This window comes from Calonectris borealis, chromosome 1, assembly GCF_964195595.1.
Source record: "Calonectris borealis chromosome 1, bCalBor7.hap1.2, whole genome shotgun sequence".
Lineage (NCBI taxonomy): Eukaryota > Metazoa > Chordata > Aves > Procellariiformes > Procellariidae > Calonectris > Calonectris borealis.
Genome location: NC_134312.1, coordinates 154,570,257 through 154,591,718, shown reverse-complemented (window position 1 = coordinate 154,591,718; position 21,462 = coordinate 154,570,257). Strand labels below are relative to the sequence as shown.

The 21,462-nt window shown below is 40.5% G+C and overlaps 1 protein-coding gene across 10 annotated transcripts in view; it reads left to right on the top strand.

The window, feature by feature from the left end:
- NAXD (NAD(P)HX dehydratase) overlaps window positions 1–21,462 on the top strand; it is a 52,311-nt gene that overhangs the window by 14,094 nt on the left and 16,755 nt on the right. For all 10 annotated transcript variants that reach the window (XR_012670969.1, XR_012670968.1, XR_012670970.1 and 7 more), the window contains one exon: window positions 9,590–9,698. Coding sequence is in view for 7 of the 10 variants with exons in the window: in XM_075137331.1 (XP_074993432.1) it covers window positions 9,590–9,698 (109 nt within the window). In the remaining 3 variants the exon portion in view is untranslated. The remainder of the gene's footprint in view (window positions 1–9,589; window positions 9,699–21,462) is intronic.

Genomic DNA, 21,462 nt, shown 5'->3' with positions numbered 1-21,462 from the left:
TTTCAGGGGCTTTTTTTATATTCGCCATGTTAATTACCTGGCTCAGATCAGGTTGAATAGACTTCTTGGATACCTGTGGTGGGTTAGCTTATCCTGTCTTGATAGGCGAGTGATCACAGAGTTAAATGAGCTGTATGAACCCAGCTGGTTATATATTAAAAAAAGAGAGAATAAATCTGTTGTGTTAGATTCTCCTCTTGCAAGGAGTTTTTCATAATCTTACAGAATTTTTCTTTCTCTGTATGCCAGGAAAGATGGAGATACTACTGCGTACCCATTTGTAACCTGGTTGTCAGACAATTTGTAAAATTAACAGTCGATATACTCCTTGATCTCCAGAGTTTTATCAGAGAAGTAGAATGAGATGTCAGGTCATTAATTTCTTGTGGTCCTGAAGAAGTCATGTAATTTTTCCATTATCTCCAAAAAAGTCACCCTTGAACTAGATATGGATTTAAAACTTAATACCTTCCTCCCAGCTGGTTGTATCTATGGGTCTGTATGGACTAGGAAAGATTGTCAGAATTATACTGAAAGTCTTACAGTTAATTGCAGAGTTCAAGTTCTGGTTTGGATTTTGAAAAAGATTATTCTTTTCAGTTTGAAATGAAAGTAATTGGGGAGAAAACTCTCACAAGGCTGCGTGTTGAGGCCAGTTACCATTAATGAAGAAACTTAGCTTAGATCAGGGTTGCTGGAACATATTTTACCTAGTTTTATTGGATTTTGTCTATGTTTTGATGATTTGAAAAAAATCAAGAAAGTGAATCATGGATAGCAAGCTCTTGATAAGTTATTTCAGCACTTTTAACCAGTGCCAAGTCTTTTAAAGAAAGCCCAGGAACAATCTTAAGATTTTTGGCCCTTTCTAATTCGTTATGTGGAAAGGAGATTCAAAAACATTGGTTCTTTGTGGGAGGAAGCTCATACCTTTTAGTTGTGTTAGCTAAGCATAGCTATTAAACACTTCTGTGTAACGTGGGACTAACCTCTCTTTTGAATCGGCTGCTGGAAGAACTTCAAGAATTCTTGTCACCAGGGAAGGTCAAGGAGAAAGCACAGATTGCTCCGATTGCCAAAAAGATGCCTCCCAAGTGACTTGGCTGCTGGATCCCTATTATACCTGCAGAGAAGATGCAGGCATAACTTTGTGATCTTTCTACCAAACCTCATTTAGACAGCAGCCTAGCTAGGAGTCACATGAGAAGGTTTTTGGTTTTTTTTTTGCTAAGTACTTAGGGAGAGAGAAAGGTCAGTTTGTATGTGCTGACTCAGAGAAGTATACTTACACTGTTTCTAATCCTGTCATGCAGTGCCATGGACAAAACTTGTTTATGGACCTGTTTCCTGTGTCCAGCTTTCTTGGCAAAAAGCCGCTTCTTTGCGGTATGCTGCAGAGTGAATAAAAGACAGGAGGTGTATTCCCCCCATCCTATAGTCCCTTTCCTCCCTGTTGTTGCAGAGGTCCATATCCCAGGTGATACTAACAGAGGTTTTGCCACCTCCTCAAAATGTGAGAAGTAGCCAAAGATTTTTAGTATCACTGCGGGGAGTGCCACTGTTCTTGCTGCTTTCTGGTACGTCAGAAGGAGATGTATACGTGTGTAGGAGCGTTTTACTCCAGTTAGGTCATGGCCAAATTCATCTTTCTGAACATGTGCCATTCTGCTGTGATTTGACACCAGGATTAGATTTCTTTGGTGTTTAATCTTTCTTGAGTTTGAGTGAATGAAGGCATGCCTGGGATTTGCTGTTGCTTGTTTTTTTTAACTATTATTATTGAAGCTTTTAGGGTCTCATTCTTCTTTTTCTAGCTGACAATCAGCAAAACAGATATTTAGACTGAGACTTGTTCTGTCTTCTCATGTGTCCATAGCTGATTTGAAGTACTCTAGCCTTCTGGGTATTGATTCAGCTGTCATCTGTGCCTTAAGAGTTGAATGTAAACTACAGAGGGATACCAATGTGATAAAAGCTTTTCACTTTATTGGTTTTAACATTAAAAAAAAAAAAGGTGCATTAGTTTTTCTAGGGACATTTTAGTCTGTTTCATTCTGAGGGAAGTTAGATTGTCATCTCAACTTCATTCTGTCGCTTTTGAAGTCACAGGTTTTGTTTGATTGCAGTCCATTTGGAAGAATATTTGACAGATTCTACTTACCAGGTCAGTTAACAGGAAGTATTAATAGGTCAGGACCACTTCCATGAACTCTGAAAATATGAAGTCAAGACATTCAGTTATCATTATGCTTTTTGGGGGGATTGTCATAACACATATTGGTAATGTGATTGAGATCAAAACATGCTACAACTGCTTTGAAGATTTGGATATATCTAAATGCAGGTTGTAAAATGATTGTGTTGATACCTGTGGTATCTTTACAAGGCTGGATAAGGTTGACCTTGAGTGCTGTTGTCGTGTCTGTGTGAGAAATCTCAGAAAATGGAGTCAAGCAGTAGCTTTTTCTCCTTTGGGACTCTTTATCACAGGGTGTGAGAGGCTCTGCGTAAGAAAAGTGACCCTATTTGTTTAATGCACTTGGATTCGTTATTAAAGAGGTTGTTGTTGGCTCTGGTGCCTGTAGTGTGTTGACAACACTCCTGCCCAATGCCTAGTGAAACAGAAGATCTGATACCTAAATGAGAGTCTTTGGTGTCCAAGTAGGAGCTGTGGAATACATTTTGGGTTTTTACATCATTATTATGATATGAAAAATACGATACGTAAATATGGCATTTTTTTCTAAACGCATACCTCGGATAGGTTATTCACACTCTTGCTACCTTGAAGGTAGAATATGGAGCAAGTAAAGACTGTGATATCTGCATATTTAGAACTGCGTATTTAGATTCTTGCTATGAACCTGTGACACCAGTGCTTCTCCTGAGTGATGGGTTGCTGTTCTTGCTGCTGTGTTGTTAATACTCAGATGAAGCCTATCAGGTTCACTTCTGGTGTCTAAATTAACTTATTCAATGGCTGAAAAGGAACACTTGATTTGAATAGTATTCAATCCCTCTCTCATTAGGGTCTTTGTTTTTCTTTTTCTTTCATTTTCTTCTCCGTTATTTAATCAGATTGTAGCAGGAAAATAGCTATTGTCTACCCAGCATTTGCAGATTAAACCCTATATAAGGATCTTTCAACAGCCTGGTAGGTGAAAATGACCATTTTGTCTTCTAAAATTTTTGGGGGACATTTTAATATACTAATCTTAATTTACTAAATACGTCTTTTTTTGGTCTCTAATTGCATCCAGCCAACTTCATGCCACTGTGTTGTCACTGAGATTTACTCTACCTGATCGAGGTGCTTTGTGAGAGACGCATGAGTTGATACTGGGATCAATGAGCTTTTCTAGAATAAGTTGTTATTTCCAGTTCTGTTCATGGGATGAAAAATGCTGCCTCAAGCCTTTGGCTTCTGGAAATTCGGAGTTAATTTACAAGAATGATTATTTAAACATTGACAAATACAGCTACTCTTGGAATATAGAATTATATGTTTAAATTTATGCTCAAACATTTTTGCACTGTTTGGTTTTGCCTTTAATTCCTTTGACCTAACCTTTCCAGAATAATCTCTTTTCCTATCTTATTTACCTAGTTTCCAATATGACCTCACTAAGGTTTACCACAATAGTTAATAATTAGCTTTCTGAGATAACTACTTAAATTGTAGAGCTACGCATTATGTCCTGTCTTTTGATGTACTGTATAACATGACAGGATCTAAATGTCAGCAGGTCTAACATTTGATTCACATTAATATAATTACCTGCAGTGCTTGGACAAACAAAACCGAAACTCTTTCATCCTCAGATCAGAGGCTTTTTCCCATCTTTGAAGATAAGATTCTGGGCTGGCTTTTGAAACTGCCCATCAAGGTGGCTTTGCCTGAGTTTACGTAACAGACTTTTGCAACGGTACATTTTAATCCATTTGGAGTTGCCTCAGTCACACCAAGTGTGCACAGATAATGAACAGAATTTGAAAAATACACTGTCCAGCAAGGAGCCGTATAGTTGATTGGGTGACAGCAGTCTTGCTTGTGTCCCGTGTCCTTCTCTAGCAGGAGATCCCACTGATTGGCGTTTTGTGACGTCCAAGCCACATCTCTGATTACTAAGGTGGTTCCAGCTCTGCCTAAAACACCTGCAAAGACCTGTGGTCCTGCTGCCTCCTGTCTGCGCTGTCATTCATGCTTATCTACTATTTCCATAGCTCCTGGTTGCACTCATGCTGACTTCACATTTTCTTGTTTCAATGTAAAATTTGACAAGGCTGCACCTTATCACCGTTGTTCCTCTCCCTCCTCTAGAAAGCAATGACAGTAACTGTCATTCATCCTGAATGAGGAAAGCTGCTGTGTTTAGAGCTTTCTGTGATAACTTAAAGCTGTAGCTTTGGTGGCTTTTGATTCTTTGGTGAAAGCCAATCTTTGAATAAAATGCAGCGTACAGCAAAATTTTCTTTGTTTTGGGGGTTGGAGAGGGGAGTTGCGTTTCAGGTCGTAACTGTTAAGTGTTCTCCCACTCTGGACAGTGGCCAGCCTAGAGTAGACTTTCAAGCAGATGGCACCTGTCAAATATCTGTTACAAATTGCTCTGGAAGATGTTTAGAAACTGTGGGTGATCTTAGGGCAGTAGCCGCCATCTTTTTTTCAGGCTCTTTGTTGGTTTTGGAAAGGTTATTAAATCAAGCTTCCACCAAGATGAAGGTATACAGAACTGTGTTTTATGTCAGTTTTTATTGTGTGATAGTGAAATACAGAAGAGTCCTGGAGAGCAAAAAGCTTGACTTAAAGTTTTTATTTTCTTTGTTAGCTTTTCAAAACTAAAAGGTATTATAGAAGGCTGTGAGGTTGTGCATTAAGATAAGAAGCAACAATGAGACTGTACAGTACGAATCCAGCGATTATTGCTATAAGCACCATAACCAAACCAGTGCTGGTTTTGTATGCAAAAATAATTGAGGTGGCAAGACACTTTTTTTCAGGGCGTATTGATTTTAATTTGGCAGAAGTTACCTAAAGCTACCAATAATTCACAAAGAAAATTTGTCCTCACCATTTCAGAGACTCAGCGCTGTCTAATTTGAAGAATCTTTGTAGATTTTGTCATGGAAAGTACTTTTCTCAATACGGTCTGGAGGCAGAGGAAAGAGCAAAAAGATAACTGTGCAAGATGCTGAACACCATACCTTGGCCCTGGTTTACACAGGGTTTCAAGGAAGGCCAATGATAAAGCTGTTGCGTCTGTCTTCCCATGAGATCACAGTCTTCTCAGCCTCCACTGAGCGAAGCTTTGTCTCTCTCTTCTACCTCTCACTAATAGCCAAGGAAAGTTGATCAGGTAAACATCTGTGGGGTCCTTTTTCATGGTGTGCCCCCCCACCCCGTGAGACTCTCTGTATGCTTGCTTATTTTTTAGATCTGCTTTGACTAATGGACGATGTGTAAAGTTGATTGAATGATTGTTGATACTAGCTTTAGACTCTTCCTTACCGTCTAAACTTCACAGGAATGAGACCATTTACAGAAGCTCCTTCGGTTTTCCTTATTAATGATTCTGTTGTCTTGCAGTTGTTATTTACGTGTTTATCCTGTGATAGTTCTTTTCTGTGTGCAGTCAGAGCTTTAGCGGTTGCTTTCCAGACAAGCTAAGACTTTGAGGAAGCTTTTGGGGTTTGAAGAGGTGTTGTTTGGTTGCTTGATTGAACAACGGTGAGCTGTCATAATCTAGATTTTCATCAGAATGGCATCTGATAATGTGTCGCATAACACATAGTGGTTACCTGGAAGTTAAGTAGCTGTTTGAAGATCTGTTTATTCCCTGTAAATCTACGACTGTGGTCTGTCACCAGAATCTTTAATTGCACACATCTGCAAAATGGTATTGTAGTTCACTCTGCATGTTTACAGGTGTTACTGTTTGCATTCAGCTCCCAAATTACTCCTGTTGTGTATGTCCACGGTGCAGGCTGTATTTTCAAATTACGGGAAAGCCAGACTGTTTCCCAATCTCTTGCCCCATCAACCTTCCAAAAAAGCTTGCTTTATTTTGGGAAATCCCTGACTTTTAGTTAATCAAAGTCTCTCTGAAAGGTTTTTACCCTCTTTTCAGAAGTTCAAATGCTGTTTTCTCGTGGCCTTGCAAGAGGTTTTCTGATTCCTCTTTATATTAATTTTAGCTTTGCGCTTTAGAATAGGCTTGTTGCATATGTGATTCCTGTTCTGGCAAAAAGCCAAGTCACTTATCGTATAGCTCTGCATCTCTAAAGACAATACTGATTCTTACTTACTTGATCCCTTTCTGTCAAGGCCTGAAGATTGCATCTTTTTGATCAAAGGGATGTCTTCTTCATACCTCATACCTTTCTAGATTTTTTTTTTTTAAAAATACAGTGCTAATTTCAATTGTGTATGCATGTCTTGGGCAGTGGAGGTGATAATTAAATGGAGATGTTTGAAATCAGGTAATCAGGCAGAGAAATTGGCACGAAGGGACAAAGGAAGTTAATAACGTTATTTGTGTTGAGCATAATGCACAGTGAACAGCTGAGGATCTGACTCGCCTTCTGTGCTGGTACCTCCAAAGTATTTTGGGTTTTTTTCTGTTTCTGATCCACAGGCAAACAAGGCTTTTTCTGTAGTAATAAACTAAACACTGCCAAGGAATATTTATTCCTAGGTACCCGAACATGAGTATTTGTACTGTCCAGTTATCCAAACAACCCTTGGCCAGGTTTTTGGCCCGTGCCAACAAGCCTCTCCCAACAACGTCTTCCACTGCTGAGGACCCACCAGGGTCCAGGTACTGTGCCTGATAGGCAGCTTGAGCGTTACCTGCTCTGAAGCCTGAGGGTGTAGAAGCCAGCTGACCTCAGTGTCGGAGAACTCTTCTGGGCATGTTTAAATGTTGTATATAGACTGTAGCTGTGAAGTGCTAGAGGAGTTTTTTTGTGCTAAACCTCATGCTCAGGAACATTCAAGGTGACACCCCTTCCTGAAGAAAGTTACATGTTGATCATTTGTACCCTATCAGCTTTAAAATGCTACTACTTTGGTATCTGTGTGTGGGAATAAACTGTAAGATGACACGATAGCCCTTCCACCTTCAGAGAAGCTGTAGGCACAGGATATTTGTAAGGTTTCCTTAGCCGCATAACTACAGCCGCTGTGAACATTAGGTATCTTAAAAGTGAAATTGGCGTGATGCTTCTCTGAGGCAGTATTTGTTCTGCTTTCTTTATGAAGAATCAAAATCCATCAGTTATTTTTCAGCATGTTTTTATAGCTGATTTTGCAATGTAATAGTCATTATCACCATTTTAAATCTCCTGGCCCTTCGTATGCCTTGGGTTGCTTCTTGATGTGAAGTTGCAGAGGAGTTATGTGAACGTAATGTTTGTAAAATGCTTTGAAGATGAAAAGCTTGACAGTAGGTTTTTATTATTACCAGAGGCAAAGTGAGCAGAAGTGGCTTAATGTTGGACTGTTCATTTCCCAAGAGATGGCTTTGTTTTGAAGAGTGCACATTATCAATTGGGTTGGGAGACAAAATTATCTTATTTCGATCCTGAATATAAATAAATTGGCAAACTTTCTACCTTGAGATTATTTGCATGAGATATTTGTAAAAGAGCAGAGCAGTTATGGTACTGTCTTGACTCTGTTCTTAGCTTACGTTTAATGGAACATTTATTTAATGTATTTGGCTTCTACTATCCAAAGGTATTTTGAATCCAATCCATTCAAACATCCTTTTACATATATTTTTATATATATAGCAGTGTTCTTATATCTATATGATATACGGCTATATATGAGATACTTATTTGAGAAATACACATATTTGAGATATGTATTGCTCTTCTAGAGATAAAATCAGTTTCAGCATGTAAATAAAAAAGTGTTCTGCATTCAGAAATGGTGACATTTTATTAGAATTTGGTTCACAGACAGTTTTTTGTGTGCTCAACCTACCACATATAAAATAACTGGCTTTTTTTAAGTAGTGCTTTAAATATTTCTTGAATAATTTTTACTTCCAGCCTGTATCTACATCACAAACTGATAAGTGGTTGTACAGGGAAAAAAAAAAAGATGTGAGCTCTTTGGCAATTCTCAAGCTACTACTGTTTCCTTGTGACTTAGAGGAGAAGGGGGGGAGCTGCATCGTTCAAATGGAAATTCAGCTTCAGCTTGCTGAGCGGGGGACTGCTTCAGGGACACGGATGTCTTCACGTGGTTCGTTGTCTCCCTTGCCCTTGCAGCGGGTCACCGCTTCCGCCCAGCAGCCGTGTTTCGACAGAGCTGTTTCGTGGTGTCAGCACAGGGCGCCTTTGGGGAGCCGCCGCTGCTGCAGCCGGGGTTTCTGAAGCAGCTATTGTCGGCGGAGGGGCTGCTGGGCCGCGGCCAGGCGCGAGGCACCGCATCCCTGCGGCCCTGAGCGGGCCGCCTCGCTCCGTGCAGCTGCAAAAGCTTTGGGCTCCTGCCTGGCCCTTGCAGAAATCGTTGTGGAATTTGCTGATTCTGCCAGACGCGAGCTAAACACTTGTTCCCAAGTGGTGTGTCCCATCAGTACAGCTGTTGGTTATGAAAAACATGCAAGGGCTTTCATCCTTAATAATAAAGCTCTGTTGAAGTATTGCAAGCTCGAAATATTCTGAGTAATACTATCAAATAGTACCTCCTTGCTTAGCCTATAGGGAGCTTTATTCCCCCATGCTTCAGTTAAAATGTTCATTTATTGTCGTTACTTATGTCAGAGGTGGGGAGGGGAGGAGAGAGGCTAAATTTTCCCTCGGTACTGTCAGTGAGGATTAACTGAGGTTGTTGGGCAGTGCTTTCAAAATATTGTGACCTATTTACACAACAAAACTGATCAGAACAAAATAAACAGTTCTGGTCAGCGGCTGAATGCTGTGTTGTGGCCGCTATATTTGGCAGTGGATTTTCTCATCATTTTTCCAATGTAGACAAAACCTGAATGCTACAGAAATCTTAAGCATTACAAGCAGATAATACCCTTACTGAATAGCTTGATTCTCTTGTTGCCTTTTGGGGAAAGGGGACAGTTTGGCCGTAATTCAGTTGGAACAAATGCTTATGAAGCAACAGACAAAAAGGTGTATGAGTAGATTTATCACTTTGCCATGCAGGGTAATAAATAATTGCATCATTTCCAGCAAGCCGCCGTATATACCTGCGAGATGGTGGATCTCTCTCCAAGGTGTAATCTCTGCAAAGAAGCATTAAATAGGGAATTGTGACAGACTGTAAGAATTGTTGGTTTCCTGCTTGGGTTTTATTTTTTTTAGTAATAACCATAGTGGATACTTGCAATTACTTCCTCATTTTTATGTGGTATCCCCTAAGGAATGAATCGAGAGAAATGTTTCATTTTAGCTGTTTGGACAACCATTCCATATTTCCTGGGTCACAGGTTTTTTGTAGTTTGGAGGATAAAATTGCCGGGCATTCAAGACAGGAATTACCTCTTTCTATCTTGCATCTTCAACTCAAATTCTGAGAATACTAAAATGAAGCCTTTTTTTCTTGTCTTTTTTTCCCAATTCCATTTAGTGATAGTCCCAATGCTGTCCATGAGGTGGAAAAGTGGTTACCACGACTGCACTCAGTTGTCATAGGACCTGGCTTAGGTAGAGATGAAGTTCTACTTGAGAACGCTAAGGTAATGTGTATACTGATATTTTATTCTGTGTCTTTATGTTGAATTTTATTAAATTTCCTATCTTTTACATGATTACACAAATGTTTTTGATAGGGTTACTAAATAACAAATTTAATAAAATATTGTTGACTGAAAATTACAGCTGTTAGTCATGGTCTCCATTATTAAACTGTAAGCATTACTCTGAATTTTAGGCACCCATGTGGTTGTTTTGATTTGCTTTTGTTTTGATTGTGAAAGTTGCCAATTAAGAAATAGATGTTGGCATATCTAGATATAGATGTTGGCATCTCTAGATAAAGGGCTCTGTTTTTTTAGGTGCAAAGCACCTGTACTGTAAGAACATAAATATGAATTTGAGTTCCTAATTTTCAGAACCGTATTTGACAACTTGTATCAAGAGAGGTACCAAAGAACAGGGACTGTGTCCCCTTGCAATACGAAATAATACTCTTAATTATAAAATGTTGCAGATTTGTATTCTGGATGGAGAGGTAATCCTATTTTCTGTCAAGCCTTAGTGGAGAGCTGCAAACAGGAGCTTAGATAGTTCCGTACTCTAAATAATATGTACTTACACTGTCTTCCAGATGATGTCTTGTATTACTGTCAACACATCTTTGCATGTTCAAAGTATATCTTCAGTCTAATGTCAATCTAATTTTGTACAATTTTAATTTTTTTTTGCCTGAGAAGTATTACTGAATTAATCAGTGATACTAACAAGTGGAATTAATATAATTTACAGAAATGTTGACAGTTACACAGTGAAATTGCAGAACAGGGGAGGCAAGAGGCTGGAGACAACACTATCCAAGTAGTTTAGAATACCTTGAGAGCTATGGAGGGTGGCTTTGCTAGGCTTTTGTTAGAGAAAGTTGCTATTGGAACTCTTCACTTCTTTAATGCTCCTTCTGCTTCCAAAAAATGTTTGTTTTACAATACAGAGGTGCAAAACTAATGAAGAGCATGGATTCAGAAAGAAAGAAAAAAGAAATTTATTACAGCTGATCAAAAAATCAAATTCTATTCTGAATGAAAAATTTCAACAGATTTTATTCGTTTTTGACAACATTTTTCCAGAATTATTCTTACAGAAAAAAATTTTGGGAAATTGTTTTTCTTTTTTTCTTGGTTTTTAAAAAATTTTTAATTTTTTTTTTTCCCCAAAAAAGGAAAAGAACTTTAAACAAAAGAAAATAAGAATTCATATAGAATAGCTAAGCTATCTAACGTAAACTTCTTTTATATCAGAATTCCATCTGGGTTTTATAAATACCTGTCAATGTGCTTATCTGTATTACAGAAGTATCTGGAAAATTCCTTGATTGTATATATTTTTTTTTTTCATCATTGCTAAAAATAATTTTGCTTTCTTAGCGAATTACAAGCATACTTTTACTTCAGCCTGGCTGTCCTGTGTGAGCTAGCTTAAAGTTAAAGAAACAAACCCAGCCGAGGAAGACAAGGCGTTTGGATGTTACTTCAGGCTAAAATCTCAGGCCACATTCATATGAGCTGTGGATCTGACCTTATTAATTTCAAGTCACGTTAAAGCTCAAGTTCTTTGTCTTCACTGTAATTATGTAACTGTTCATTAGTTACCCAGTGTTGTTTTTTTAATCCAACAACCATAATCTTCTAAACTCTTTTGTTCGGCCAAAAGCTTTAATAAGTGCATGTAATTGGGCACAAGTGAACCCTGGTTGCCTGCTTGAGGAAGACTGGTGATTTTCTGTGCTGAGGAAAGGCACAGTCTCTCTCTTGCTTCAACAGTGAATTTTAAGCTTCGTATCACTCTTCACCTTCAAGAAAAAAAGCAAGTGATGATAGCGTTGCTATTTTAAACTTTAATAGGAAGCTGGCTTGGTATATAATTTTCTGTTTTCCCTTTAAGCTAACCTCAGCGTGCTGTCATATGAATACAGGGCGGAGATGTAGATTAGTGTTTGCTTTCTGGTCAGGGTTTTGTATCAGAGTGGCAGTGAGGATGGGAGAGGGCTTCCCCTTTTCCTTGTCCTGCCCCATTGAAGTGCTGAGGCGTAGTGGTCTGTCACCTCTGTGATGCTGTTCTTATGTCGGTTCTTGTCAGTATTGTGCCAGCACATTGCCAGCAATTGTGCTTGTCCAAACAGTCACGTGTTTAGGCTGCTTCTGTCTTCTGAGCATTGAGAAATTAAGATACTAATGCAGTAACCTGCAATTTCTGGTATACGGCCCATGGATACTGTTTTATTGTGGAATAGCCGGAGTACTTGTTGACCAGATGGTGCATCTTCTCTCTCCAGACCAGAGAATGCTTTGCTTCCTCAGCATCTTCCCTATATCACCTGCCTCCCTCATGCTTAATGCCTGCAGTGTATGCACTGTGGCGTTTCAGGTCCTTATAACAGTCTGATGGAAAAGCAGCACTTTGTGATCAGTTTCCTTTGATTTCCTCCCCCCCCCCCCTTCTTCTTGAGAGCGTAGTGATACTCTTTGAATACATACTTATTGGCTTCCTGTGGTTGTCTGGTTTTGGTTGTAATTCCATTTACAAGTCCTGTTACAAGAAGCCACTCTACAAGTTACATACCTCTCTCATACGCCACTTGTGTGAGTCTGTGCCAAAACCCTCAGATGCTGTTCCTCAGTTGCCTGGGTGAGGGCTGATACTCTGTCAGAGCTTTTTAGCCATGAGTTTGCAGGACCAGGAGCTGCAGCTTCAGAAAAATCTCCTAAAGAAAGCATTTGTTGTGTCCTAATAGCTGTGCAGCTGGATCCCATGCAGATGTGGCAATCCTAGTCTTGGCCTAGTTAGACCCTCCAACTCCGGAGCAAATAAGCAGTCCAAGCTATTTCTCTTCAACAGAAAGGAACAAAAACACGTTTCTGCTCCACTTCTGAGCTCTGGAGTGAGCTGATTGAAGCATCTCTGCTCCCCATTCTACTTCAAACTTCTGAAATGCTGTTACCACATCTGGTGTGGAACCTGGCTACCACAGCCAGCTTCCTTGTAGGCAACATCAGGCCATCTGTTTTTCCCTTTGTGTCTGTGATTGATTCTGGCCAGAGACGACAGTACCGTTACCTCCCCGAGTTCACCTCAGTTGGTATGCTGCTGGTGGTGGTTTAGACTGTTGAGAAAGAGTTTAGCTGCCACGTGGAAGCAAGACCAAGGTCCCTATAACTGTCCTCTGTCAGTACTTAGAAGCAGCATATTTCCAAAGCTATTGAATGTTCTCCTTTTTTCACACAGGAGCAATATGATGTCCCTATCATATCTACCCACCACAGTGTTCTTTGTTCAGCCATTCCAGGAATGTCTGCACTTCTGGTTCTTACTCTGATCTGATTTTTCTTGTAGCCTGAAGCTAGGAAGAATTCCCGCCTGTACCATCAAGAGCTGTTCCTCAGGTTTGTGAGAGAACCAAGTTGCTCTCCTGCAGGGTGATGAGTGCAGCTCCCGAGAGGACTTTGGAAAGAGTATTATATTCCTTGCGTAGCCCTTTGGGAGAGGTGACGATGCTGCCTAATGCTCCGGGATGTTCTGCATTCTGCTGCTGCCCAGCAGTTAGGCAGTTACGGGCTTCCAGCATCTTGTCACCTCCTTTCTTCTCCTGCTCCTCCTGGCATGAATGTGATGTTCCTGTCAAATTTTCTACTTCTGAGTTTGGTGAATCTTTATTGGGTACGTTACTGGCTTTGTGATCAAATGGACTGATACAGAATTATTGGTGAAATAGTAGTTACTATTGGGATCAGGTAGAGAATCTCATTCATCAGGTAGATCAGGTAGAGAATCTCATTCATCCTTATGAAAAGCCCTGTCCTTAACTGAAGTAAGACTTTGACGTTGGAATCGTCACTGCATTCCTTGCCTCTCTCCCTGAAGTGGAAGCACCAAATCCTGGACCCTGCCACTCCAGTCTTGCCATGTTTTGTCTTGCAGCAGCGAAGTTAGATTAGTGTTTTCAGCAGAGCTTGCTTGCTTCCCTCCTCTAAGAGAGGTAATGATTAATAGCAAGAATAGCTCTGTGTAACTCAGATTACATGGTAAAATCGACTCTTGCTCAATTCTCGGTCTTTGTTTTAGCTCCAAGAAAATGTCGTGAATACCAGCCTGGGTTCTTCCTTTTTATTGGCTGAGGCCCTGCCTAGCTGCCATTTCTGCCCATTGCTGTTGCTGTTTCTTTCCCCCCAACCCCCTCACCCTCCAACGCTACCCTCAGCCAGTCATTTGCCCTTAAAGATCTCTGCTATGTGTTGGGATATAAATTTCAGAAATCTCATTTTCCACCCCTAGTGACATCATCTTAAGGTTGTGTGGAAATGCCTTGGCGGTAGTTAACGTCTAGCAAAGGGTGGGAGAGATTTGGGCCATTGTCATGGATTGCCTCCATCGAGTGTGCCCGGAGAGAGACCATTTGAAGTTTCCTCTTTCAGATGGATTCTCAGTTCCACCTCAACTGAGGTATCAGCCTTTCTGTGTTTGTGTTTGGTTAGTTGGCTTAATTGGACTAATTTCCCCTCTTCAAGCCTCATGCCTTCAGGATTTAGGCAACTCTTCACAGCTTTAATAAATCGTGAGAATGGGACCAGGCGCTTCAGTACACTATCTGCACTAATCTTTGCAAGCTCAAACGGACTGCAGAATACAGAGCCACCTTTTGTTGTCATAGCAGTCCGTTAAAGCTAAATCTGCCCTTATGGGCTTTGGGAAGCATTTTCCTCTTGCTACTTGAGCAGCTCCCCAGGTTCTGTTTGTACCAAGTGTAAGACACCTGAGAAGCATCCCAGGCTAATGCTGCAGTTAATAGGTTAGTAGTATTGTCTGTGGTACCTACAACCATGTATGAATATGAACAATAGGATGTGTTACTCTTTGGAATCACTGCTCATGTCGACTCAAGTTAGCAGAAAAATGATTTACCAGAATCTTAATTCTTCAATATGTGTCACATGTGCATTTGCTTCCTGCCCTGTTTATGTCCTCTGGAGATTCCTGCAGTGGGGATTCGGCAGTTCATAGAGAACTGAAGTAGCAGCGAGGACATGCCACTTTCTGTTCTCAGCCTTCAGTTAGGAGGAGGTGAGGTGGATGAGATCTTGTGCCTGTGATACTGCGGAGGCGAAAGCAGCGGGCACGTACGTGCACCCGCTGTGAGAATGTGTGTGTAAACTGTATTTCTCTCAGCCCTCATCCAGCCTCCAAGATTGATGCATGTACCACAGATAATATCCAGTGAAAAACTGTCTTACTAGCGCCAAGCCTCGTTGCTTTCAAACAGCCCGATGAAAGTCAGGATTTGTGGACATCTTCCCCTAAGATGAGGCAGTTGCTGGGATAGGGTGCAGTTCTTTCTCTGTGATGGTGGTACTGGTGTGGATAAAGCTTGGGAATGCCAGCTCTAGAGATCCTCTTGGTTACGCTAAGAACTATTGCTGCTTGTGCTAAGAACTATTAGTATTCTGTGGCTCCCTCACAAATGTCTTGATTAGAAAAACAGTGTTTGAAAATACGCTAACAGGACCTTAAATACAGGTTTATGCAGCTTGCAAGCAGAATTTGTTTTCTAATATATGTAATGGATCTTGATGAAAGTCATTCACAGTGAAGTGGGATGTTTATTTGCTTTCTGTGTGCAGGCTTATATTGTTGTTTAACTTGATTTTGATACTTAAAAGCATTTGTAAGCAAAACGCTGGAATTTGGATACCTTTTCAACTCTTTCTGAGCATCGTTCAGCTAGAAACCCTAAAAAGAAATTGGCAGTGATAAATTCCAGAGTTCATTTTAAGTTTATGTTTATTTGTTTCATCTTAAGACAAAATGCCAACAGCTGACCGTGAATATCTTAAGCCAAATCTAACATTTACATAACCAACCATAAATTGGAAACCTTGTAGAGTTTGCTTTGTGAGTGCAAATGTTCAGTGGATGAGACAGGCGGAGAAAATTTAATGCCTTTATTTATTCCAATTTAGATTTTTTTACTTTGGATTGAAGTAAACAGGATTATTGCTTAAACTGGATTTGGATGTGTTTAGGAATGGAAGTGTGTAAATGTAGCTTCTCAAGTGGTGTCTGGTTGATCATTAATTTGGGGGGGATAGCTAAAAAGGAGTGCTGGTTTTTTGCATAACTGGGACAGTATTTCAGAGACTTTTGCTTTGTTTTCTTGTGTTCCTTATGTTCAGGCATTACTTTTGATTATGTCACTTCTTTAAGAATTTAGCATATGATTGAGGCAGATATTAAGAAACTGTTAGCTGCAGTTTTGCTCCAAGTTTGACAGCAAGTGATCAACTTTGAATTCGAAGAGGGAATCTACAAGAGAATCGTTCTCATCTTTTTTTTTTTATTTATTTATTTTATGTAGAATAGAACAGTTTTGGTTAGCTGCCATCTACAGCATCTTCAGCTTTGTTAGTTGTAACAACAGCTTTTAACATTTCCCAAAGCACTTAATGAGCTTGATGATGTAGTGGGGTACTCTTTATAGTCCTTATCACCCTCTGCCTGGCCCATGTGAAGTATTTTCCTTTGCACCTGAAAATCTGTCTTGGAAAACAGGGCCTAGCATGTGGTACTACAGTTAAAAGACAAAAGACCCAGTTAAATTGAATGGAGCATAAACCATGAGAGAAAGAAGCTATTTGTTTCAAAGAAAGGGTATTTGTCTCTGTAATGTGACTCTTCATTCAAGGGATACGAGTGGTGGTCAGTAGTTAATCATTTCTTATGTGAGGTTTGAGAGCTTAGTGGAGTGATTAATGAGCTAGTGATAGTTATGCATACAGGAATATATAAAGTAAAACTGAGGCAATTAGGCTAGTTAAAGGTGATTTATATAAATCTTGTCCACAAAGTGAGATTTTGATTGACGTTGCTGAGTTTTGAAAGGAAGGTAAGTTCATGGATCAGTTTGTGGGAACTAATGAAAGCAAGTTTCAGAGTTAACTGCATGTTTCTACTAGTGGGTAAATAAAAAACCAAAACCAGTTACTAATATGACTCTAATGTGAAGAATTTCAAACAGTGGAACTCCATTTTTAACGTTTTTCAAAACCTCCTGTATCAAATATATTCTACCTCGAGAAGCTTCTCCCCCCCGCCAACCCTGACTGTAGCCTTGAGCATAGCCTGGGCTTGGGATATTTGCTTACCTCTAGCTGTGCAAGATTACAGATTTCTGCTTGCCAAGCCCATTTTTCAAGCATGTCCGCCGCAGAGCTGCATCCTGACCTCTGTGCAGCTGAGTCCCTGCTAACTCTGCATTTATCCAGGCTTGAAGCAAGAAACGCAGAAATGCTTCCTAGGGTTTTCAGTGCCTATTTGTAGGAATTAGTTTGCAGTGTGTAGGGGTCGAACTTGTTTGTTCCTCCCGGGCACCTTCGGGAGGGGGGGTGTGCAGAAATGCTTCCAGCTGCAGCATTTACAGGCAAATCTCTGGCTATTTCTTCACTTTTATCTCTCTGTTCCAGACAAAACCATGGATTCAGGATTGTTGGATGAGAGCAGCATCCATGCGGAAAATACAAGCAATTATATGTGGCATTTCAACAGCAGTTTCTGATCCTAGCTTTCAGTAGAGGATTCTTTGTAAAAGGGGCTGCCACTCCTTTTTGATTATTGAAGGTTGTATGAGACCTACCCAGTGCCACAACCTACCCAGGTTGTGCACATTTGCATGTCTCTACCAAACCAGAAGCTCGTCACTCTTGCTGCCTTGAGTCTGGCAACTCCAGCTTTAGTCAGCCGGGAGCCCGCGTCAGCCCAGTAGCAGGGACTGCAGTAGGTGGAGCTAAATGGCACTGTCAGTCACCGTAATGTAGCCAGCATTCCAGAAGGTAGTATTTGAGCTTTTAGAGAATGGGCCTCAGCCTCGCCTGGGCTGTGGGCAGGCCTTTGACTACCCTGCTGGAGGACTACAGTATAGGAGAGCATTGACTTCCTCTGCAGGCCTCAGCTGAGTGGAGGTTTAGACCTGTGAAGGCAGGCACGGTGCTCCTGGCAAGGCACATACTGCCCAGGTGCCGAGGAGGTCTGGCAGTTACCTGTTTGGACAAGCGAGGTTATTACTCTCTCTTAGAAATCCAGTTATTAACAAGTTGTATGGGTGCAAACCCTTGTTTAAAGGACGTCACCTGCTTAGCAGCTCTCCTAAGATATTTTAACTTTACTTTGGAACACCTAGCAGAAGATTTAATTACATACTTGGCAGGTTGCAGTAGAATGCACTTTTGGTGGGCTGAAGGCAAGGTTATACTGCTTCCTAAAATGTTTGGAGGTCATCGTGGTCAATGCTGTCCATTATTATGGTATGCTGAAGCTTGAACTTCCTTTTGAGCACATGGGTAAGGAATTTTGCCAAGAGTAGGCCAAGATATGACTCTTGAAGGGACCTAGGAAATGCAGTCTTCGTTGCTGGTGTCAGTAAAGGAAACTGTGTGCCGTATCTTTCCTTTGCAAGGTAGAAAGATGACAATGTGATGCATCCTTAGTGAAAATTAATTACTGTTGTGGGATAGATGTTGCTTTATATATGCCGCTATTGTGGTTTTCTGTTTATTTCATTAAAATTCAATCTTTTATTAAAACCACTGGCTTTAATTTCCTGATTCTTTCCTTTGCAAACACCAAATGCCAAAGTCACTGTGTAGCTAAACCAGTTCATCAGAAAAAACACAAGTAGTAATACAACTAATAATATATTAAAAGTCATTGCAGGCATTCTGCTGCATCTAATCCACATCTAATTAAAAAAGCTGAAAAGTACATCTAAGTCAGATGCGGGCAAAACCATACATAATTGTCTTTCCGAGCAGCCGTGGAGAACCGGCTTGTATGCTGTTGTATGCAGGCAGAATAAATGGAGTATCTGTTATTGCTCGCTTGTGGACTTGGGTGGAGAAGTCCGGACTGACTGCAGAGTTTTGCAAGAGGCTGTGGGTGCTCACTATGCGTGCACCACCTGCTCTCTGCGCCTGGTGCCTCGGGGTGGCTGCTCTGTGAAGACTTCCATGGCTGATTAGATATCCTTTGATTGCACCTAGAAGCTCCACCGCAATTTATTCCTCCCTCGCATGTTCCCCCCATTCCCCTCCTAGCTGTTTTTTGCCGCCAGTGTCTCGACTGGCTCATCTTGGCCCATTCCCTTTTTCCATAATAATTGTGGAAGCGTGCAAGAGTCCTGGATGTCCGTGTTAGTGCAGTGCAGGTGAATCTTGTGTTTCATAGCACAGCTGCAGGCTGTCAAATGGATAAATTATATCATGCTTTTCTGTATTACTCTGCCCTCTTTCAGCAGTAGCCTGTCCATTTGTTCCTTCAAGTTTCTTCCTCCTGTGGTCCTTTCCAGCCTGAGTGATCCTAATTTCATGTGTGTTTTTTTCTGGTTTCAGTGTGTTGGGGGTTTTGTGTTTTGGGTTTGTTTGTTTGTTTGTTTTTGCTTGTTTGGTTGGTTGTTTTTTTGTGTGGTTTTTTTTGTTTTTTTTCAAAAAAAGATTGGAATTTGGTTTTGGGAATCTACTTTAAAATTCCCATGTGAAAGTTGGGACAGAGAACACAGATTTCTACTAAAATGAATGCATTGCATTTCAAGGACTAGCTTCCATGATAATAAAAGAATTAATTAAAACATATAAATTCTTCACCCTAACTTTGTAAATTTTCAAAATTACAGTAAAGGTTACCTTTACTCAGATAGACCACTGGTTTCTACTGTGACACAACTTCTTTTTCAGTTCTTATTAGTAGGTTGCTTGCATACAAGTCATGGATACCCAGTCACAGAACAAAGATTTTTCAGGAAATTGTGTATTTCAAGAGTAGAGTGGGAGTAGATTCAGGTTAATTTTACCCCTTCTGGCTTTCCTCCCCTCAACCACCTCCACCAAAAATCGCAATCACTGCAATATTATTTTGGGCAATCTTAAATGTCGAGTATTCGGTGCCACTAACAAATGATAACTGTGTGGGAGGTTGTCCCGTACAGCACCTTCGTAGGATATGTGAATCCCAGGTCATTTCCTCTTCGGCTTAATTAGGATAGAAACTTAAACTTTGGTCTTCAATTATTGGGAGGGGAAGCTCTTGTTACAGATTTGTTCTAGCATGAGTTCTGCAGTCTTGTAATACAGTTCATTATTGCTGATTTTAATCACAGCGAGCTGGAACCTGTTTCCCTTTTCTCATTCAAATGTGGGCTGTGGAATCACTGTTTCGGGGAGTCACCAAGTATTTAGCTAACTCATACAAAACAGAATATCTCTAGCAAGAGACTGCCCAAACCCCTGTTATTAGGACTCTGCGTGAAAGGTAGGAGACTGAAATTTGGGCCTGGCTGTGAATAACGCAGAGGAAGGATCTGAATTTCAGTCTTTGATGTCTTAGCTAACCAGTGTGGCTGTAGGTCATGAGGTTGGTTGACAGCAGTGTGTCTCTCCTCCTCCTCATTGTCCTCTTTACTTGTGGCTAGTGCCAAGGTTGCCCTGTGAGCCCAGTCCTTCATTTCTGGATGTCCTCGAGTGCGTAGGAATCGAGTGAAGGAAGCGCTCCTGCCTTGTTCTGCACCAAGCTGAGCCACTGCTGTTGTGGTGTAACACGTTCTGTGCACAGAAAGGTAGTCCACTGGGATATCTTGGAGCTAGGATCTCCAAAATCTTAATATTCAAAGTGTTGTTTGAAAGGAAGAGGCGATGTCTTGGTTTTGTCATTGATATCTGTATGTGTTGCTGTTTCCTTGTGTGATTGGTGTTTGGATTTCAGGTCTTGTCTTAGTAACATTTCTTAGTATTTTTAATTAGCAATGTTCTCGTCTAAATCTTTTTCCATATAAATAATTGTTACATGGGATAAAACTGAACAGATGGTTCCTGTGCATACATAGAGAATCAGAAACCGATCAGAAACCGTTAAATAGGTTTTGGTGCGAAGTAAAGTTAGTCTGAGCTGTATTAATTGTGCAATTAACAGTGATGACCTGTTCTTCTGTATGCTACAAGTATTAAACTAGGAAAGTCCATGCCAAATATAGAGATACAGATTCAGCTGAAAAATGATTTTTGCTTCCAGGAAGAAAATAGTCTGTGTAGAGGTTGTTGCCATAATTGCTGTAAACACCTCTTACACAAATATTTTTTAGTACAGTATCTGCAGTAATAGAGTGTTTAAAAGTGGGCTTCATCTCACCTAATTCTTGTGTCTAAAAATAAAGCAGTAAAGTGTCTCTGCTCCCTCTGTGATAGCTGAGGAGAGCCAGGTATGTCTGTTGGTGATTCATCCCACCCTAAACGCAGTGTCTAAGCTGCATGGGCTGAATTGCTCTCCAGTTGTGAGCCATTTGACTTTAAATGGCAGCAGGTGAGATGTCCACAATCAATAGGAAACAGAGGTTCTCCAATGAATGTTGTGTCCTTCAAAAGGGTCGTTGTCTTACGGGGCTTCTCTTATCTCTGCTACTGCTTTATTACGGTTGCCAGATTACCCCCTCCCTCCCCAGAACAACTACTCTGAGGTTCCTTGTCAGTCTCCAAGCAGTTTCTGTCTGGGTTTAAGGAAGGAAGAGAAAAGGAAAATAATTAGGGTAGTTTTTTGTTTGGGTGGTTTTTTTTAAATAAAAAGTTAGCTTTCTAAATAAGACAAAGGACTTTGTATCCTTTGATTGTTTGTTTTATGAGGAGAGAAAGAAAAAGCAAAGATCACTCAGTATGTTAGATTAGAAATTGATACCTCAGAGACTCGTTATACAATAAAAGTTGTTTGGCCAGCAGGTTTTAC